At 37.1% G+C, this 23,291-nt stretch overlaps 1 protein-coding gene across 1 annotated transcript; it reads right to left on the bottom strand.

The window, feature by feature from the left end:
- Positions 1–644: 644 nt before the first annotated feature.
- LOC139126352 (uncharacterized) lies at positions 645–17,681 on the bottom strand. Its single transcript, XM_070692419.1, has 5 exons — positions 17,563–17,681; positions 12,276–12,339; positions 11,824–11,936; positions 7,503–7,596; positions 645–1,518 (listed from the first exon to the last, which is right to left on the bottom strand). The coding sequence occupies exons 2-5, from the start codon at positions 12,328–12,330 to the stop codon at positions 1,403–1,405; spliced, it is 378 nt and encodes a 125-aa protein (XP_070548520.1). The 5' UTR covers positions 12,331–12,339; positions 17,563–17,681; the 3' UTR covers positions 645–1,402.
- Positions 17,682–23,291: the final 5,610 nt, after the last annotated feature.

Here is a 23,291-nt window from a genome sequence, read left to right as displayed (position 1 = left end):
CGAAATCACAACTGCATTGCAATGGTCGATAATGAGTGTCACTAACGTTTAGTTCCTAAGAAGCCATCAAAGTATGAGCTGTCGGTCAAAATTTAACACGCCTCGAGCTACGTCTTTGGGTTCAAAACACATGAGATATTGATCATTTCTATTAAGACTAGCTCTCATTTTGCATTTATTTCGATATTCCCAATAAAAGATAACTTCTCCCTACAAATAACGCCCCTTGTCAAAATGGTCGAACCTCGAGGTGTGGTTGACCATTTAGGTAGTAGATTCTGTGAGCCACTTCAATGAGTTGATCGGGCAGCAAAGTTTTGAGCCAATTACAAGCCTGAATTAGAAAAAAATACTGTAACTGTCACTTTTTGCAAGAAATTAAGGTTCTGCTACAGTGTTTTAATTTTGAAACATGTCATACCCTTTGATGTAGTGTGTCAGAATAAAGCAATTTACTTGTACGTTACAGTTACGAAATTCGTGTGTACCAAATAAAGAATATCAAAACTCAAAAGACAAGCGTTGTATTTGATATCGTGTGAATTTATGTTATGCTGATTCAAAATATCAAACACCTTAATCTTTCAGAATTTCACCGTTGGTTTCAATTTCCACCGTCTAAGATGACGCATTCGTTGAAATATACAGTTATGTGCGATGATGTCGATGTGGCAAACACAAATTAATTAATAGCAATACACTTTTAATAACAGAGCAGGTACATTTTAGGACTATTGACTTCTACAAACATATAACAACAATACACCTATAAACTTGGCCCTGGAGTACCGAGGATGCACAGTAAGTCGAGCTACCCACAATTCTCCATGATCCGTACACACTCACTGAACTGAAGCAAATTTTCTTCCGCACAGCACAGCTCGGTCCGTATTTCCAAATTCTGACAACATAGTTATGATAATCATAGTTTTAACGCTGTGAATAATGAGAAGATAAACCCCTTTTCCGCGGGGGAAATAGCAATTTTGTAATTTTCTCAACATCGATTTTTGACAGCCATACACAATATTTTTAATGAAACTAAGTGAATAGGTTACATCTGTGTTGGCAAAAAAATGGTATTGATTTTATTTAATGTTCGTGACAAATGAAATTTGCATGTCTGACAGGTGGTATGATGAGACCATCTTATTTGCTGATAACTTTACCCTGACAAGTGTACAATTTTCAGCACCTTCAAACACAGACTTCTCATTCAATTTACTCTTGAATTTTAAACACATCAATAATTTTGGAACATAGTTTTAACAAATAATCGTGAAGTTGAATTCTAAGTTTCAAATAGTTAAGACACTGATAAAATTGAAGAAGCCTTTATCAAACAATGTCTGCGTGCACAAATCAAGGGGAACTGTGGGTAGCCTCACTTACTGTGGGATGCTTACAGGGCGGTGTGATAAATAGCGGTGGTGAACGACAGGAACAGCGCCACAAACGACACTACAGAATAGACTGCGTTGTTACACCTATCTCCCTCGCAACATTTAACCTCAATACCTGAAACAGAAAACGAAAACAGATATCAAAACAGGTATTACCTTGGTGCGTATGAAGTATGAAATAACTACTCAGACATCATGAGGCCAAGCAATTGCATATTAAGTAAACGGGACCAGACCCTTCGGTTTGCAATCACCAAATTCATGGAAATTTCTGGGTAATTAATTTCGGGTAGATCAATATATCATCCACTGGTGTGAATACTATTGACTCAGAAAATGTTATAAGGAGAAAGCCATTCCTTTTCCTTGATGGGGAGTGGATATGACAGCCATTTCACCGTTACTTTTACATTAATATTTTTTGGTCAGTCTCTCATCAATTATTTTTCATAAGTGTGAACAATGCAATTCTCTATTTTGGTTAAGTATATTGCATGGCATGGTTTTTCAATATGCCTATATGTCACTTGCACAACCGCACCTACAAATAACTTGTAGTCTTCAATGAATGTGGCTAAGAGTAGAAGTTTACAAATCGTATTTTCTTTTATTTAATTTTCATGCAGAACAACAACCGGTGAAAACTTGTTGTGGGGACTCTGTTTTCCCGAGCTCTCAACATTTTTTCTCTGTCAGCCTTTATATTACAACCAAACCGTAAGCCTAAAGAGGATGCTTTGAATGTGTTGTGTGCCCCATTTAACTTTTCTACTCCTAACTGATCAGTACTGTCAACTCCTTTCTAAAGTTATAAGGACATACTTAAACACATGACTTATGTTTATATTTTATCGAATGAGTTGTTAATATGATGTTTATAGCCAGAACACACACATTTGTTTTGTTTTCCTACTTATATTCGTATAATATAAACGCATTTATTTAGAGATTAAGACATTAATGTAAAACATTTTATGGTATCCTGTTATGTTTTTTAGAGCTTCCATTGCTTACAAAGTAAGCCATTCAGAAAATCCCTTTTCTTAAATAACGGCAATGACAATGTTATTACACAGACACAATTAACAGACACAGTGCTGCAGGAATTAAAAAATGGATGCATGAAAAAGACAGACCCTCCCCGATAGCTTGCACTGAAATGCTGACTTTCCTCATCTTCTCGGTCGCAAAGAAGTGGCTCTTCCAAAGGTCAAATAATTAACATTTCAATAGGTAGCTTGATGAACATTCTACATCAAAATAGAAAGACTAATTTGCAAATTATTTGTAGTAGGAGCGCGAGCGACAGAGACTGTATTACCACTTTTCTTATCAGTTTTTTCCCTGACTGCTGTAGCATTCCTTGAGACCGATTTAGTACTTCACTGTTTGGTTTTATGCAATAATTGCTGTAGCAGTCGTCAAGACGTATTTCCAATTTTTTTTTGTTTTTTGTTTACTAAAAATATCCGTTTCCTTTTTTGTCATATGTCATTTTGAATACAAAGGATTTGGTAGGTGCAATATATGGTGAAGTTTTTAAAGAAATTTACTTTATTGGTACGAAACAAGGTTTAAGGTTAATTTCTTTCACATTACTTTAATGATTTCAAGTTTTATACCACAATTTTCATTAAAAATGAATAAAAATTATCCCCGTCAAAGGCGGGTATACACGAGATTTGTTAGAATGCGCTACATATGGCACGAGCCGATAGACGAGTGCTATGGAACGAATTGTACCAAAATCGAATGTATACCCACTGCAGCGGGAGTTATTGCCATTATATTGTATCAACTTGAGTGTCTATGTTGTCTTACCGGGTTGGATCGATGCCGACATTAGGCATATGCAAAATATAAAACTTTCTGCATGGAGACGAGCCAAGAAATCACATTTTTCACGGCATTGGGCGAAATTCGTGAGCTTCGCAATAGGCTCAAAAACATGCTGACTTCGAAATTTCATCAGTACAGACACAATCTTAGTAGCTCTATAGTCGAAAATCGAGGTTGTGGTCTCTTATTCAGTCTAAGACGCGTTCGAAATCATTACCAAAGATTCTTGTTAGCCAGCAAGGGTCAGCCACTACTGCTGCAGATAAGGCCACTCTTTTCAATAACTATTTTTATTCTGTTTTTACTAAGTCTGATCCTCGTGCTACTTTCTCTGGTATTTCCATTTTCAAGCATCTCTCTTTAGAAAATGTTTCAGTTACTCGGGATGACATTCTTAATATCTTTCTCGACCTTGACGTTTGTAAAGCAATCGGCCAAGATGGTATTTCTCCATTTGTCCTCAAATAGTGCGCCAGGCAACTAGTTGAACCACTATGTTACATCTTTAATTTTTCACTTGCAACAGGCAAATTGCCGGATGACTGGTTGATAGCTAACGTTGTTCCTATTCATGTCTGATAGACAGCAAGTTGGCAATTATAGAGCAGTATTCTTATTAAGTATTTGTCGTAAAGTTCTGGAGAGGGCCGTATTTAACATCATTTTTCCAAGTATAAAAGATCAAATCTATCATCTACAACATGGCTTTGTTAAGGGACGTTCTTCAGCGACTCAACTTTTGCAAAATTTTTCATGATATTGGTTCTACTTTGGACAGAGCTGGTCAAGTTGATATGGTTTACTTAGATTTAAGTGAACGATCGATATACTCTTGTTGATATATCATACTTTCTCTGGTTCAGTGTCCTCACTTTCAAATTTCTCGAATTCACACTTCAGTGCAGTGTTTCAAAGTTGTATTGAATGTAAAGTATTATCGTTGCACAAGAACTAGTGAAATCTCTCCCCTTATTCATACACGAAATGAAATGGCTTTACCCAAAACTGTTACATGAAAGATTGTGACAACCCCTCACCTTCGTTTTTTCCTTTCGAGTCCTTATTATATTGCAATATTAGCCAAAATACTTTTCAAGGGTCTGTTAAAACACCTAATATCAAAAATCAATCTGTGTCAAAATGTAACCTTTGTGCTTATATTACGGATGCAGACAAAAAGTAAGCGCTCCGAAGGTGGTAGACTGGTATATAACCATATTTTCCAAATTTTGCTTATTTCAGGCACAACTCGACAACGATTTTACTTTTGTCTGTTGGAACAACTGTTCTCCTTTACCTGCCAATAATCCTCCATCGTCCCGAAATTAAATGGTACTCTTCTAAATGTCAGTTTTTGATATATCAGATTGATGGGATAGCGCGATATTATCCGCCACAGTGCATCATAATGATAAGAAATTAGAACCTCATTCGTTGAAATGACAATGATAAGAAAAGAATACTCTAATAGCCTGTTGCTGTGAGGTTTGCCTTCTTAGATGATGAAGTATTACCATAAGGCTAATATACATAAAGGAAAGTGAGGGCAACTTCACACATCGTTTTCTACCTTTGTTAATGATGCGGTATATTGAATCGATCAATGTGGTTTTATAATATGGAGAGATATGGCGAGACACCGGTGTATTGATAATGCCTTTCACCTAAGTCATGTGATCTGGGTCCCCGGAAAGACCGGTTATATGTCAGATTGATTCGCCTTGACGGTGTTTCCGAACAAAAGGGCGCTTCCTTCATCAGTCACTCGAATTTTCTTTTCCAACATGTTAGTTTGATGATGGCGATTGTTCATCAGAGAGATGCTAGTATCGTTATGTTGCGGTCTGAATTATGAGTGGTTTGTTGGTAACACGATTGGAACTAATTTGGGATAATTGGATTTTCATATTTTTTAAATTTCTCAAAAGTGTTAGGAGCCGTATTGCTAAATGTTTCAATATAATAATAGCAAATTACTCATAAAAACAAGTGTGTAATGTAATAAGAAAAGCAGATGAGATAACATTTATAGATTACATCAACATTACTTCACCATCCAATTATCCCAAATTAGTTCAAATCGTGTTTGGTTTATTCCTTTTATATGCTACTTATTATTATTATTATTAGTAGTAGTAGTAGTAGTATTATTATTATTGTTTATTTCAGATATAAGAATCCATATAAAAAAACAGAAAAATAAAACAGTAGGTTTTTCTGGAAAAAAACTTTGGCCAGTATTTCATCGACCTCTGTTAGTTTCCAGTTATTATTAACATTGTTTGATAAGGCTGGTTTGCATGAAAAGACTTATTCAAGGTCGTTGTGTGTACCAGTTTTGTTGTGACGTCATTTATCAGTGTGAGGCATAGCTGACGCTTAAATTGCTTGTTTGATACGAGATTTTTCTGTTGTATAATCTCATTGTTGAGGTTTCGTGTGAAAAAGTCAACCTTTTCATGAAGTCCGTGTTGTTGTCGCATGTGCGAGCGTATCGGAAGAGTTCACCTTTATGAAGCCTTTGAAAGTGCCCCTTAGGTGACACGAATTTCTCAATAAAATATTGGAATGTGCTGGTTAATTTTGTGTTGGTTTTAAAATCGAGCCTTCTTTTGTGATTATATCTCTGACCTTTGAAAATAATTAAGTCAATGTATGAGATTTTGTCGATAGAATGCTGCAACCACAGATTTGTTTATAGTATCCTCCGTTGAATTCAAATATGTTGTCTTCCAGCGTTATCCACACTAGGGTTTGCATGTAGCTTGTTTCTTGGCGTGTTTGCTGGTACACTTTCCGATTCCAACTGCGTTAATGGCTGCATTTTATGGCATATTTGTAACTGCCTATAATATGTGGATAGAGATGAGGATGTTTTTGAAAGATAAATGTACTTCTATTCCTATTTTTTGTTTTGGTGGGAAGATGTTTGGCATGTTATTTAATTAAACATAGACAATAGAAGCTCGCTTCTACTGTCTATGGTTTAAATGATCGAACACGTTTCTTCATTTTGTCAGTCCTTGACTGAGTCAGTCATCTTTGCGTGTTGTGTATGACAAATACTGTCAAGTATAATGTAATATTTTCATTAATTGCATTTTGGTGTAGAATTTTTGTCACAATAACTTTTTAATCTTTATCACCGACAGAAAACTGAAACAGGATTGGAACTAATTTTGGATAATTGGATGGTGAAGTAATGTCGATTTAATCTACAAATGTAATCTCATCTGCTTTTCTTTTCACATTACACACTTGTTGTTATGAGTAATTTGCAACATTGCAACATTCAGCTACACGGCACCTAACACTTTTGAGAAATTTGAAAAATATGAAGATCCAATTATCCCAAATTAGTTCCAATCGTGTTCTGAGCTTTGACTCCTTACAATCATTGTTTTATTACTACTTGAAGCAATACCAGCCTGTTGGCGCTGACACTGTCCGATTGTGTCGACTTCATGTCAATGTTATGTAATGAGCTCTGTTGTGTGTATGTTGTAACGTATTAGGGCATGGCGTCAAATTTTCGCGCCATTACAAAACAAAAGTATATCACGTGATCATTAGCCTCGGACGATGTAAGGAGTCGTTTTGTATAATATATGTGATATTATTTTAACAAGACACAAATCAAATTTAGGAGAACATGCGATACGTTATGGTGTCATGGTATATCGTGCCATGCTGGTATTCTAGCTAGCCAGATGTCATATTGATTACACAGTGAGACAAAAAGCAGCACATAAATGTGCAGATAAACTAAGACGCTGTATATTTACCCGATTTGATAACGTTCAGGCGGAAGCTGTGGAAAAACGGGTATCGCGACACTGCGTAGGCTTGCGTCAGAAAGGAAAATGGCTTGCTTATATGTCACTATGCTATCTTCCCTCGCCACATGCGCACGAATCACTACTTCATGTCTGAACACAGGGAGAAGCGCGGAATCTTGGTGATATATGTGATATTTTCAACAAAGACGCAAGGCCCTCCACGTGTTTTTATAATCTCCTCTCCCTTTACCATGCTAAATGCAACCTCTGATCACTTGACCAAACACTCTTGTTAGTGAATGGCAACGCCTAATCGCCCAACAAGTTGAACTTGTAAGGGAATTATATCAGCGCGATATGCAAACACGTTATTAGTATACCAAAGCAGTATTACATCACAGGGAAAGACTTTTTACATTCTATGGATTAGCCGTTGTTACATGTAGTGGTCAAAGAAAAAGACGGATAGATGTCAACTTACGAATTCCTCCGTTAGAGTTATCACTTTCAGTGCATGCTGTGACGCAAAGTCGACCCACCGCTGTAAGTTCGTCACGATAGTATGTCGATATTTTCTGTAATAAGAAAGATAATAGTGTCATTATTATTGTCTCTGCTAAACTTTTATATCTATTCTTTCCTGGCTTCGATTTGTTTTGACAGTGGTGTTCCATTTCTCTGATCATGGCTGTTGTCTCTACTCTTTACATTCTACTCAAAAGTATGACACATAAGAGAAAATGAGAACAAACAGCTCACAATGGGCAGCAGAATGAAATACTGACAGAAATACACAAACCGAGAACCTTCAATTGTGAATGTTTTGGATGTAATTAATTTCACTGAACAAGTAACGATGACAATGACGATGATTCTATCCCCTAGCGTTCATGAAAACAACTCAGTGCTCAGTGATTGGGAGTTGTCTTGGTAAAGGTTATTAGGGGACATTATAGCAGTACTAGAAGTCTGAGACGATGTGAAAACGTTGCTGGGAGTGGAGTCTGTTGAGATTTATGCTGTCAAGGGACGGTCAACAGACTTGTTCTACCCCAGCTTGTCGTCTATGTTATTATTCATTGCCGTTGTAGTTTGAACATCTTGATCGTTCCTTCAAATTTATCTTTTTTTAAAAATACGATGATACTAAGATGATTATTGAAATTAAAAATTGCAAATATAATTCAAAGAGAATTACACTAAATGAGAATAGAATTACTTGAGGAAGTCGTCTATTAAAGTGACCAAATGTAAGTGTAAGTTTATGCAGCTAAACAACGGCCGCAGCAATAATTTTACTTAATTTCCTTATTGAACATAGCCCTTCGGTTTAAAGGAGTTCCTAAATAAAATATAAAGCGAACGAAGTTCTTCCAATTTAGCAAATGTTTTCTACGATAAATGGCGTAGACTTTCTTAAGTCTGATAGAATGGAAACATCATCACACAAGGGAAAATTGTAAGGTATATGAGCATTGCATTGCCTGCGCCGCCATTACCAAACGCTGCTTGATAGCCATTTCTCTGACCCGACACTGTTAGCTACATACTTATCTGCATGCTTTACTGATAATGGCGCTGTTCCGACTGAACTAGAACAGTGGTGAGCAAACGGCTGCCTGTTGTAGCTCGTTTACACAAGATATGAACTGAAAACGCTCACGTGTTTCATTATATATGGCAGTTGTGTCTAAATATAAACTTTATAACATGTTTGCAACTGTTTGCAACTTCATTAAAGTTTTTATGATCAACATCATGAACAATATTTACGACAGATTAATTCTAAATGTCATTAAGTATACAAATATGTAATTAGCTGAATTGTTTGACTGCTATCAGTGAATCACCACTTTGTATGGCAAGTGTAATTACCTTTGGTTAAGTCCTTCAAGATCTGTATGCCAAACTGTGAAAGCTCATTAGATATGCAAATTACAAATTACCTGACATGGATATGCTAAATGACTTTTAATATTGTTTTAACCTGTATCATCAATATACATAGCAGGTTTAATAAACGTTTTAGAATCCTTCAAGTCTTATATTCCTAATTGGGCAAGTTTGTTAAATATGTTAATTAGGAATTGGCTGAATTAAAATTGTTAAATAACTTTGAATAATGTTGTATCATAGTATCTAAAATGTACGGAGCTAGTTTCGTCCACTTTGGTCGAGTCACTCTAGATATATATCCAATTAGGAAAGTTCATTAAGTATGCAAATGAATAATGTTGTATTACAGTATCTTTAATGTAGATAGCAAGTTCATCAACTTTGTTGGAGTCCGTTCATTTAAATATCCCTAATTAGGAAAGTTCATTAAATATGCAAATCAGGAATTGGTCGATGTTAAAATGATTATTAACTTTCAAAAATCGTATATCATAGTATCTTTCGTCTACTTTGGTCAAATAAATTCAGATAGATATCCCAAATTAAGAAAATTCATTAAATATGCCAATTAGAAATTGGCCGCAGTAAAAATGCTTAATGATTTTGAATAATGTAATATCATAGTACCTTCAACGTACATAGCAAGTTTCGTCAACTTTGATGGAATCAATTCAGATATAGATCCCTGATTTATTAAAGTTAATTACATATGTAAATCAGCGATTATCTTTCATGTCACCACTTAACACCTTTTATAACCGATATTTCCTGGTGTGATCGACATTTGTAGCAAATCTAATCAAATTGTGTGCTGTCGTCTTCAATGTATAATCGCTTTTTCTAAAATCATGAATTATGCAAATGAGCAAAAAGTATGAAAGCCACACCCACCAAAAACTAATCAGTATATGCATTTGCCATTGAAATCTGTGTACCAAATTTGATTCTGATCTGGTTAGCCGTTTTTAGCTCACATTTGGTTATACCAATGTGAGTTTATCGTATAGGCTGAAGTCGATGGCGTCTGTATGTATGTGTGTATGTATGTATGTATGTATGTATGTATGTATGTATGTATGTATGTATGTACAGTATGTCCGTCAACATCAAAAACACGCAAACCGCTGCACGTTTCAGCTTGGTATTTGGTGTGTGGATGCATCCTGGGCTATAGATGGGATTTTGTTCAAATGAAGTCTGCATTGCCAAAATTATGCAAATGAGCTTACAAAATGTGAAAATGGTCAAGAATTAATATCTCGAGAACCACTGTTTTGATTGCTTTGAAAATTTGTGTGCAAGTACCTTAGGTGAACCTTATACAGTTTTATGAATATTGTGAAGATATCCTTAATTTTGTATTTTTGCTGAATTTTTTGGTGATTTTTCTCATTTTCAGTAAAAATTCTTCTTCTCTGAAACCGCCAGCCCAATCGCTCTCAAATTTGGGTTGGATCTTTGCGAAGGTGTTACTCTGCTAATTTGTTGAAATTATGACTAAAATTGGGAAAATTACTATTTTGGAGCAATTTTGTCATTTTTGGTCAAAAAATCTTAATCAGTATTTTCTTTTTAAAACCCCTGGACAGACAGCTTTTATATTTTGTACACAGACGTACAGAGATGACAATAGTTAGATATGCGGAAATTGTCCTGAAATATACAAATTTGTATTTTTAAGACAATATTGTCATTTTTGGTCAAGAAAACTTGTTCTCAAAATTACTTGTTTGATAGCTTTGTAATTTGGTATAAAGTCCGGAGGGATGTTATTAGATAAATTTTCTGCTCAAAGTGTTGGGAAACCCCCAAATTTGTATATTTTAGGTAATTTTCTCTGTTCATGACCTTAAATGACCTACACCAACCCAGGATATGTTGTGAGACAGTTTCGAAGGCTGTGAACATAATTTTGTCATATTTGGTATCAATTTGTAGGAAAATTTGATCCAGAAAACAAAGCTGAGGTGAAATTTTTCATTGCGGACCAATTTTTGCAACTTTCTATGTAAGACATACAAGAACTGATGAAAAATTTGGATCCAAGATAATTCCAGATGTTGTAATCACCACCCACAGTGGAAGGTATTTCACTATCTGTAACTAACTTAAGTGCTGTTTACATTAGAATGATAACACTCATGGCATTAATTAAAAACTGCCCAAGGTTGTAAATATATTTCCTGTCATCTGGTGTTATATGTACCAAGGGATGGAACATTTGATGGTGTTATGTAATACCAAGGGATGGAACATTTGATATTCAGGAGGGGGTAGGGTCTAGAAGATTGATGAGTTAGCATTACTTTTTTGCCAGATCCCTTGTACATTTTTTTACCCACTCCCACCCACCTTTTCTTTTTAGCAAACCTTCTCTGTATATTTTTTGTTGTTGACATTTGCTTATGTATTTAGGATCTGCTTGTCCCGTTGCTATAGAAGTTGATATGCATGTTCCTAAAGATGACCTCCAGTACCAAAGTTGGAGACCTTATTTGCTTTTGTCATTCTTGTTTTTCCTGGTTTAAATATTTCTCGAATGGACCAATTCAAACCGAATGTGAGCACACTGTCCTTGACGGTATTTTTTAAGATATCGGGCCAACAGAGAGACACACAGGCACACAGGCACACAGACAGACAGACAGACAGACATACAGACAGAAATCGTTGCGACATAAGCTCACGTGTGAACACGTGAGCTAACACGTGAGCTAAAAATTTATACTGTGTAATCTCCCTCGTGGTTTATTGATGAACGTGAATAACGGGGCAGTTTGGCATTGCAGTTGAATGGTAATATTCATTGTTTCTGCCAATGACTTTGCCCACTGAAATGAAATCTATGTCAAGACGCTATAGCAACGTACAGTGTATCCCCGAAAAGTCAGCCTTAGGGCACTCACCGTGCACTTCGAGCCAGGACAAGTTGATGTAGTATCATCGACAGGGTCACAGTTTTCTGCCTCGGGCCATGAGCAAGAGTAGCATACGTCACCACCATCGCCATTACCATCGCCTTGTAATAAACCGGTAATAATATTTATTAACGCGAATTGCTGAGTACGGAACCGTACCGGTACTTAGTTTGATTGATAATGAATTAAATGTTTCTTACAAACTCCACGTGCGTCACGGCCATTGCTGAAACCCTTTGGGTTAACATCAATAAATTGTTTTGCTGGGTTTTTTATACGTCAGTGGGTATGTTATGCTTTGCAAATCAACATACTATACAGAGAAGAAATATACATAAAGGTATGAAAAGTTAAAGTGAACAGTCCATTAAACTTAAATTATTTGTATTCATAAATTTACTTACTGTTTAGTCTATTAAGGAGATAAAGTCATTTCTTACCAACTAGAAAGGTAAGCAGGAAAGCAAACACCAAGATCTTCATTACAACTTCCATGGTGATCACCTGTAACAAAATAAAGAGAAAGGTTGTTTTAGTTCCAAAGAACATGGACGATATTGAGAGAAATACATACATTCAATAAAAACAAGACATAGCAATGTGGTGATAGCGGTAAATTACTAGTTTGGGGACAACGCGTGTAAGAGTTGTCGTTTATTTCAAGTACTGTGGAGCTAGTACTGAGCATATCAGGTTCCTGTTACGGTATGCTATCGCAATTTCACAATGTTGATATCGAGTTCCGGAGCAAAAGTCCTATTTTGTCAAGACTGTATTTATGCCAATGAATGCAATGTGAAAGTGTCTGTCCAACTTAGGCCAAAGTAATTTAATTCTTTGTTTTGCGTCCACTCAAAATGGGAAAAGGTACCCGTCAGGCGGCTGAAAAACACACACAAGAAAATTAACACAGTGTAATTTGATTGCAGCAAATAAAAAAATTGTAACAACATTTTTAGTTCGGTAAAGCTAAGCGGTAATGTCCTAAAATTTCCTATTCAAATACACTGTGTGTGTTTTTCATGAAAACCTTAAAAACCTAGGCGGGTGGGGACGCAAAACAAAGAATTTAATTACTTTGGCCTTATTATGTTAATTGGAAGTAATTTTGAATTGCGGCTCTTACAGACTGGTTTTGTACCTAACTCCTAACTATTTGACGCAGCCTTGCGAAGCGTCTGATATTCTCAATTATATTACCATGCCCTATCCATTGCGTTTTAATTGGTCTAGCTGAACCACGTGACTGCCCACAAATACAAAGTAATGGTTTGGTTTCATGCCCGTGAATATGAATAATATCGTAAACATAGTTACTTTACAGCTAAAACGAAAATTGTGATTTGTACAAAGATCATAATCAACTACAATATAAAATAGAGCATATGTGGGCCAAGTTTAGACGCTTTTTTTAAAAAAATCTCCGGATTTGCAATTTTTTGCAGCGCGCGCACTACTCACTGACAGGTTCTGGGGCCCCGTTGTCGTTCGCACGGGAAATTTTCGTAAATTTTGACGGTTTTTGGGGTTCGTTGATAATATAATGGAAATAACAGACTCCGCGCTGACCATTAACGTTTATTTATGGGCAAGGGCGAGAGAAAAGCCAAAAATTAATGGGCGAGACTTGCCGAGCCAGTTAATTTGGCTTTCCTCTCGCCCGCCTTATTTCTATACTTTCTCGCCTCAGGGATAGAGCATGAATTTAATTATAATACACCAATAGATTAATTTTCCGACATATTTTCCTTTACTTTTCCATGTGCCACGTTTTACAAATGTGTGCTTCATTTCTGAGAGTTGCCCCACCTATACCACTTAAAATGCTCGTCGTACAATCAAAGGGGCTTCGAAAATTATATAGTCCTCCTTATCAACCAACTTTTAATTTATCTTATAGCAAATGAAATCAAATTTGCAACAAAAATATATTGAATATATCCACAAAGAGAAAGAAAGAGTGTGATTATACTGGCACCGAAGCAGCCGAATGTTTTACATTGACCGGGGATCAAAATCAGATTGAGTGTTACTTCAAATTTAAAGTGCCAGGATTCAGACATTTCAGTCATTGAAATTTCAGCGAGCAATAGATATTAGACCTACTGTGTTGCAGACCAAAAAAGGTTATCTCCTCACTCAATCAAGGCTATAGTTTTGTATTCATTTGCTCTAAATAGGCTGTGGCGTTTCGACGCCGAAAGATGGATATTGCAACACCATGCTCGTCAAGATATTATGGAAGCAAACTGTAAACATAAATAGTGAGGTAACGCTACGGAACTACGTGCGCCCTCTACGGTAAGGTTGAGGAGATAAGGTGCCAGAACGTGGAACTTAAGTTGACATGTTTTAGCATTCTTCGTTTGAACAGACATCAGCGAAGCTCACCATGGTACAAAAATTGTGACAACATGTCGGTCACTACCAAAAAAAGTTGAACTTTGAGGCGGGAAGACCTAGTAAACACGTAAGTGTTCTATTTTTCAAACAAAAGAGTACAGTGTACCTAAGAATGCTACGTGTATTGCATTTTATTGCAAGTAAGATGCTTGAGTTCAGATACCTTTCATTATAGCTCTATGGAAACATTGACCTAAGGATTACTCTGGATTCATGTACAGCTTTTAGAAATTCACTTTTCTTGGCACCGTGATCACATCTTAAATTAGTACGTGTTTGTGATGCAATGTAGATCTCATATAAGGTGCAAGAATATATTATAAATACCGTCAAACTAACCCTGGCACCTCATCGAAAGTTAGAGGCCTGAATAAAAAGTCAGCCAACATTGCGATAGCAACTCAGTCGCTGTATTTAAATTAACTGCTTAACAGGGCTTTCATGATCGGTCACACAATTCACTGACCACTTCCAGTACATAGCTTGTCACCACGATGACTGTCGATAATCGAATATACAACATGGTGAGCAATAGAGTCTGACATGAGTGTGTACTACAATTTTCACTGACGGGAAACAAAGAAATGAAAACATACGACGGCGACAAATATGCGCTACTGTCCGATTGGAAAGATTAGCCTAGAGTGTTTAACAGGGTAAGTCATGTCATTGCAAGACGTGTGAAGACACGAGTTTATTGTGTAAATCACGGCAAAGTAGGCCACCTTTACAGATTTAGACACGGTCGGTTTGACTTCATGCTACTCATATCTATGGTGATTGCTTGGCTCTAGCAGGAGTACTTCACGACAAAATATAGCCTGATCATTTTCGAACTTTAGAGCTAAAACTCAGTAAAAGCTAACAAAGCACTATGCAATCGGTCATTTCAAACAATATTCTGGATACTGTAATCAACTGAAAATAAAATAGGTCCACAGTGTTGACCTTTGACTTGACGGGTCGTTCAGTACAATATGAAAATGTGTATGACATCAGCTGTCGTTTACGGTAAGATGTCAGTATATGGTTATATATTTAACGATCTGTTACAGACACTTGTTGTGACACGATTATTGTTTTCAATGATAAGTTGTGTAGAAACGCATGGTTCGAAAGTCTCCAAAATGCAATTTCTGGTCATGGTCGACTTGTAACGGTCCTTTTCCTTTATGTAAATTATCAGCTACCTCGTTAAGAATTCAACATTTCGTAGACAGTTTTGAAAAGCCATAAAATAACGGTATTCTGGATATGTTGACTCCACGATTTTAAAGTTACAGATCAGAATCTTTTGAAAGGTGCACGTTTTTTCCGTAAATAACTGCTAATATGTAAAAGACCATAACTAATCTGTGAAACGCTTAATATTTGTAAAATTGTGCGTCGACATGTTACTATGCCAAGCGGAAATTCTCAGTTCAATTATAGTGATTTTGATTTTCAAAATTATTTTTAAAAACGTACGCCTTTGTTATAGTAGCAACGTAGTAGACGACTCCGCTGACCCTCCGTGATATTCTCATAAAAATAGCAGTCCGCAGTGAAAACAATGCCTAGACGTAAAAGTGCCGCTAGTAAAGGCGAATCGACTGAAAGAAGAGTGGACGAGTTGTTAGCAGCTGGGAAAGACCAAGCTAATGCTTTCCTACAAGTTGAAGTGATGCAAGAATATCGTGCAGCTGTCAAGCGTTGAAAGACGTGAAATGATTCGGAAGTTTCTGTTCTCCACCAGAAAAGACATCGCTTTGATAGACCCCATGGTCAGGCAACTAAATAAGACTAACCAGAAAGTAACAAATATAGAAGAATCATGTGAATATGCTCTTAGACTAAATTGACGAGATGAAGAATGACCTGCAACAAATGCCGAATGAAACCAAAATAGAGGAGCTAAGAAAATTGTGACAGTTCTAGAATCAAACTCGCAACAAACAGAAGATAGAAATGAAGATTTGGAGAACAGAAGTAGGCCAATTAACCTTAACTTTTTTTAGAATTTCCTGAAAAAAGTGAAAATAACGAGAAATCTTGTGCGGACCTTATTAGGATAGTCATTGTAAGCTACGAGAAAGTGAACGGAACAGACGAAGATGTTGCAATCCAATGAGCACACCAAGTACCGGCACAAACCACTCAGATCAGGGAAACCGAGACCAATCAAAGTCACTTTTGTCGACGCTAGCATTGCTAGCAAAATGTTATTTCTGCCCCGAAATCGCTCAGAGACAATCCATTTCAAGGCAAGAACATTTTCATCACAGATGAAGTTACAAGACGGATAGTAGACAAAGGCAAACAGCTGCTCGCGTTCCGAAAAAAAACATGGAAAATTCCAGCAAGGTGTGTCATGGAGGAAGAAACGGGGAGTCATGAAATAGTTGACCGTAAAAAGACATTTTGGCTGAAGGCCAAACCATAAGTCAAGTTAACAAAAGGAACTCTACAACAAACCAAAAAATACCATGGTTTGACTCTGAGTAAGGTTCGACGGAACGGGGTTTTATTTTTTCTGGACGACTTGGATAAAAAATGTGGCAAAATGTAAATGCAAAGTGGAATCTCAGATTGCATGATCTGAATTCTCGTGTCAGTGTGAGCAATCCGGCACACTCATGACTATATAGCTGGGGAATTCTGATATGGTGCACAAAATACACACTACAACCCCAAAGACATGCGTAGGGATGCGATAAGCAATTGTCATAAAAGACATACTGGACCATCGTCAAAGTCATAAAGCTTGCGACAATGCATGAAACAAGCAAAGTGACGATAGTCCAGTTTTCGATGCTCCATCCAGTCTCACAACGTACAAGACGAAAAGTAGTCGAAATTATAGTAAAATTTAATTGTGTATTAAAATACACCACCGACTGTTCTCTTCCGGTCCAGTTGGACCAGTTAGTAAACTGTTGTTGAACCGGTGATAAACTGTTGCCGAATTGTAAACGCGTAATTTCATGCAGTGCGAGAAAGGACGAAAGGGAAACGACGAGACCGTCATTGAAGGTCTTTTGTTTCATTCCCTACCTGCCGCCCATGTATTATGTATGAACAAGGAACATTCTCAGATGGAGACTGATTGGTCATACTGTGTTGAAATCAATTCACGGAAAAACTAAAAGAATTAGTGCCGTATCAAGAGTGTCAAGTTAAAAATTCAAAATGACACGAAGACTAGCATAGGTAATGTTAAAAGGACGTGGAATGTCAAAAAGAATCACTTAATGAGTAAGTTTTTGTTTGCATATCGCGCTTAACTATGCGATAGCTGATGAAATAAAAAATCGCTAAGCAATCTGCAGCTCGCGATCAGCTCACCTTATGGAGACGATTATCCTAACACTTCGGGATCGATTAAGTCTTGAAAGACGATGCGATGCCTTCGACGCCCAATACGTTAATGATAAGGGCGAGTTTGAATTACTGCCCTGCACAGGAACATGTTTCTCTCCAAAAGGAGGTGTTGTGAAAGCGTTTGACTGACAAAGTCGCTGGTTGCCAAGGAGGTGACGTATTCTGCTGAAGGAGTAAGGCCTCGAGCTTCGAGCTGTGAAGCTATTTCACGGGTCCTGATACATGCATGAATGCAACAAAGAATAAAAGGAATAGCCAATAATGCCATCAACTCTTAAACCATCATGGAATTTAAAATAGAGCGATACACATCAAAGCGCCTGGTCAAAAGGGATCTCAGTCTGATACTGCTGTACAGCGTGTTGTCTGCCCTGGGAGGCAGTCACATGAAACGCCCGGGGAAGGCTTTATTTCATTTCTTTGTTCAGATTTCTGCAGAAACTGCAGACACAGCGTAAAGAGGAAGTAAAGTTATCTTTGTTCATATGCGTGACAGGACACGCAGATAGACAGACAGACAGACAGACAGACAGGCATGCACGCAGGAAGACAGGCAGGTAGGCAGGCATGCATGCATGTATGCGTGACCAAAAAACTTGCATCCTCAGAATATCGATAGATGATCGGAAATTCAAATACTGCCGCCGCTAGAATTGAATCTGCTAACCATGGACCATGGTGAGACGAAGAGGTCAATGTCCCAATCACAGACAAAAAGGAAAATAGTTTTCCTACCCTTAGATGACATGTGTCAACTTTACCTTTGTCAACCGTAGTTGGCAAAATAATTTGCTAAGTCTTTAAGTACGCTACGCATTGAGATAATATTGACATTGCTTTGACACAAGCGGTGTCGAACAACATATAAGCTTTACTTTAAGTTACCTAAGGTGCCCTTGTACTGAATTTTCTTTTCGTAAATAGCTGGAATTTAAATCAAAGCTTCAGATACACAAAAGACTATTGAGGACAACAGTCAACGAAGCCAAACATTTCACTTGTATCGCCTTATTATCTGTTTCTCTGAGTTAGCAGAGTATTGAGGACTTGGGATAATATGATAACCTGCAATGTTTTGGCACAGTCTGTTTAATAAAGTTAATCGACGTATAAAGTTGAAGGCTAGGGTGACATCATAGTGGTCAAACCATGCACAGCGCTAGCGAAATCGCCCACGTATGATGATATCGTCCCTTTCAATTTTTTTTTTAATCACTTGGTTGTGGATTGCAAGCTTTTCTTGTTCTTTCGCTTTTCAACAATGTGCTCTTTTGATGTAAAACCAAAGAAAAAGCGGCTACTCAGCGACAGCAATAAATCAATGTTTTGGTTTTGCTAAGACTTGAACAATCAAATACCTTGTGTCCCAAGATGAAAAGATTTTATTGTCCATTCTCCAAAGCCAAGAACTTCAATAGTCTGCTCCTTTTACTACCCGCTTTGTACAATTCAAGCAAAGAGTGGGTCTCATAAAATTTACACGACATTGTGAGGGACATAAATTACACTTTTTTTTTCTTGTTGAACTAACAATAGTCCCTAAATAAGTGATTGATATCGATCGCAGAACAACGACACGAAAAATGAGTACATATCAAATATATTTATCACTTATTGATCGAGTTCAACAAATTTACGCTATCATAAACGAGTAAGACGTCATTGTATTATTGTCATGATCTTCCAAATTGGCGCAAAGAAAATTAATATTTCACGCTCACGACACATTAGCGTCATCGGACGCGATAAATACAGCACAATTTCTTTCGATTTGGACTCTAACAATGCTGGCGCCACGAAATACCAGCACGGTATCGACAGTATGGTCTTACTCGTTTACAAATTAAAAAATTCACCCAGTAACTGATCCCGCAGGGAGGTATTCTGCGTACTACCCCCATGTTCTATTGTATTTCAACCACTTGTAATATTGGGCTGTAATCATCATTTTAATTATTCATAGCGTGGGTTTGAAACGAAAGAATTGTAGCAAGCCACACACGGGCAAGTGATAATTTGTACTTTTGTATCTTTTCTTATGTCGGTAGAAATCAAAGTATTGTAAGTCATCTTATTGTGTTCGTAATGGCGTCGGTATCCGACATTGCCACCATACTGTATATATAGACACACTATTCACAGGAAAAAGTAACTTTGGCAACGGTCACTACTTTGTGGAGTGACCGAGACTTACTCAGACACTTAAACCATGATCACTCCTTTGTGGAGTAGAAGCAGAGGAGACAGGACTAACTCGGACACCGACTCACGCAGCCACACTTCCGAGCAGACTCACAGACTGATGTATCAGTGGCTGAGCCGTGAGGCCTAGCCATGGTTCCGTATTCAAGTTAAAGCTCTGCATCATCACTCGTCTTCAGTTCCAGCTGCTTTCCTTATGATACGACATTATCATGAAATAAAATCTACTCATATAGTGATCTCCTGAATGCCTGAAACATAAGTATGCTTAATAAGTATCATAATACTTAGGCGATAAGTGACTTTATCGTGTACAATAAAAAGTTGAACACATCACTACCTTTTACTGTACAGTAACCATCTTCTGATGTCATAATAGTTCTTTGTAAGGCTGCATTCACAAACACCTCTGGAGGGGGGGGCACGAAATTTCGGGGGACTTGAAAAAATTGACAACATGCCAGGGGAGTGTCTAAAAAAATGACATTGCAAATGGGGACTTATCAAATTCCTTTCCAAACACCTTCTGGCACCTTCAGTTCCTGCCATTTCGATTTTCGGCGCGCCCTTAGGGGACAAGATTTAGTGTATATTAGTCAATTTATTGATGATCCGAGCAGCCACCTGGAGCCAAAAGATTTAGGTTGTCATGATTTATACTTATCCAATCCCTCTGATGTGCAAGCTGTCCTCTATAATGACTAGAAGTTTCAACTTAATCCTCCAATAACAATTTCAGTGATAACATTCCCCAATTGACAATACATTGGGTCTAGGTCAGTGTCAAATGTTCATGTCACCGTATGTACATTTTTATTTTTTGAGAACTTTGACAGAATACAAACAATTTAGAATAATGTATAGTGTCATCAATAATCACTGGAAACTTCAGGTCAAACAACCTTTGAATAGCAATCAGGGAGATGATAAGCCTTGTGTTATTTGTAAAGTGAATCAACATTTCCGGCGAAATTCCAAAATCAAATTTTTGTACACACATGCACTTTTTACCTGCCTCTTGAGCAAAGTACATTTACATGAATTATTACTCTTATATCAATGTAGAGATAATAGCTTTTTGGGGGGGGGTGTAAATAGTTTGCCTAATAGATTCCCACGTTTTATGATTTGATATATTTGGACGAGGAATTTTGCAGGGGGGGGGGAGACTTCAAAATTATAGTAAGTCAGAAGGGGAGACTTGAACTCATCGTGAGTTCGTTAAGGAGGTATTCGAAAAATTTGAGAACCTATTTGGATCTCCTGTCGCTCCCCCAGAGGTATTTATGAATGCAGCCTAAACAGATAGATTTAATCTGAAACTGAGCCAAAGATAACTATTTTAAAACCAATAAACATCAGCTCATTACCTCAATGACGACATAAGTTCCGTTTCTTCACAATAAACAAATGAATTTCATTATTTCCGAACTTTGCAGTTCACGGTTGGTATTTGAGGTGGGGATGTGATGCTATTTAAAAATCTATTGAGATACTTTGTCAGTGTCTTTCTTACATGCATTACTCATATTATTCAATGTGGCAAGTTGGTTATACAGACATTTTTCAAGAATTCAATGATACAGGGATTCATGGGTATTTATTTACTTTCCAATAATGAACAGGAAAAAAAATAAAAAAATACAAACACATTAAAGGGAAAAGTCGCCCATTTTTCATAAATTTTGTTTGATCCAAGATACAACTTATATGTTGAAAGATACTGAATGAATGGGTGACCATGCATATATCTACGACCCCAGTTTTAGACACGATACAAGAAACCATAGCGAAAATGAATTCATGGTCATGACCACTAATTCATTTTTGCGCTGGTTTCATTTGTCTAAAACCAGGGTTGACTATATGCATGGTCACATATTCATTCAGTATCTTTCAACATGTCAAACAATATGTTGTATCCCGGATCAAACAAAATTCATGAAAAATGGGCGACTTTGTCCCTTTAAGGATTAGTACATTGGATAGGGATTAGAAAACAATATTAAACAAATCGAAGCCAACATCCTACAATTCACTATCGCTGAATTAGTCATTTTACCATTTAGCGCTGTGTCGAACATTCGATGGATTTTGCAACGACTGCAATACTCAAGGTCTCATCTCTCCACCAGTTTTTGTCCACGTTCAAAAATTCACGTCATATTACGTAAGGACTGCACCGATGTAAAGAATAAAACTTTCCGTTTTGTAAGTTATAGAATTGGTAAAATGAACACTCCTAAAGGACATGTATGTCCTGGCCTGATTGAATTTATTAACCATGAATTTAAATTCATCTGGTTTTAGAGTGTTCGGAAGTTATGCTGTTTGGTTTGGGTTTTTATTCTGTTAGGTCTCAATGATGACCTCATTCTGACCTTGCTATTTCTCTTTGCAGGAAGGATTCATCCAATATGGGCATATACGACATTATTTAGGACGAAAATCGACTGAACTAAAATAGGACTAATTTCATGTCCAATATTTTATTGACTGCAAAAGAAATACCATTGAAATGGTTACGTACGATGTCTCATTATATTCAATCAATTCGTAGCTGGGTTAGGGTTTCAATGTTCTCTTCCGCATTCATTTTGTGAATAACGAATAGGAGTGAAAAACTTAGCAACGATGTGATCGCCACCTGATTTACCAGTCGTCACTTTGTCAGTGTAGCCTCAACGCAGAACAGATTGGACTGTAAACTGTGATGGATAAAGCAAAGAAATACAAGGTATAGTAACAAACATTTTTCTCAGGCTGCCAGTAATTTTGAAATTGTCTCTTTTGTATCACACTTTCCATAGTAATTTAGAGTTACGGATGCAAGGCATCCACTATTTGCTCTCCATTGGTACAAGTGACCTGGATGAAGAATTAATATTGCAAGCCAGTGGTACTGAGACTGCAAACCTCGCCAGTAGTGTCGTTTTACTGTCCATTATACACACCAAATAATGGAGACACGCCTAACGCTGCCGCGTTGTTACATTCAGCCATTGTTCGATTCACCTCTTCAAGGTCTTTCCCCTCGTTCGTTTTCTCATAATCTTGAATAGAGTGAAGTCACAAACTACTAACCTACCGAGTTTGTTCACATTTGTGTCAGCGCAAGGTCAACCTTTCACCCTGTCGTCTTACTAACCGCGATTTTCGTGAAGACATTGAAGACGGAAATGGTTTTGTTTTCCTCATACTTTTATCGACCCAGTAGAGTTACCATGATCGGATAAAATTTAAATTTGTCTCGGGAGGAAAGTCTGTGATACATATCGCGACTCTAGTGAATCACATTTTCAGGGCAAGATTGCGTCTGCATGAACAAGTGCGTCATTACGTTCTACACTTTAAATATTAATTGTTGTCCAATAATCTTGTTAAAGGTAGTTAATTTACATTAGTGGAAAAGCTCCTAATATTTTCCTTTATTCATCATTGCATTCGAAACTGTCACAGATTTGGATGAACGTGATTAGATAAACCGTGAA

This window comes from Ptychodera flava (assembly GCF_041260155.1).
Source record: "Ptychodera flava strain L36383 chromosome 3 unlocalized genomic scaffold, AS_Pfla_20210202 Scaffold_27__1_contigs__length_13241970_pilon, whole genome shotgun sequence".
NCBI lineage: Eukaryota > Metazoa > Hemichordata > Enteropneusta > Ptychoderidae > Ptychodera > Ptychodera flava.
This window is presented reverse-complemented; position numbering and strand designations above follow the sequence as displayed.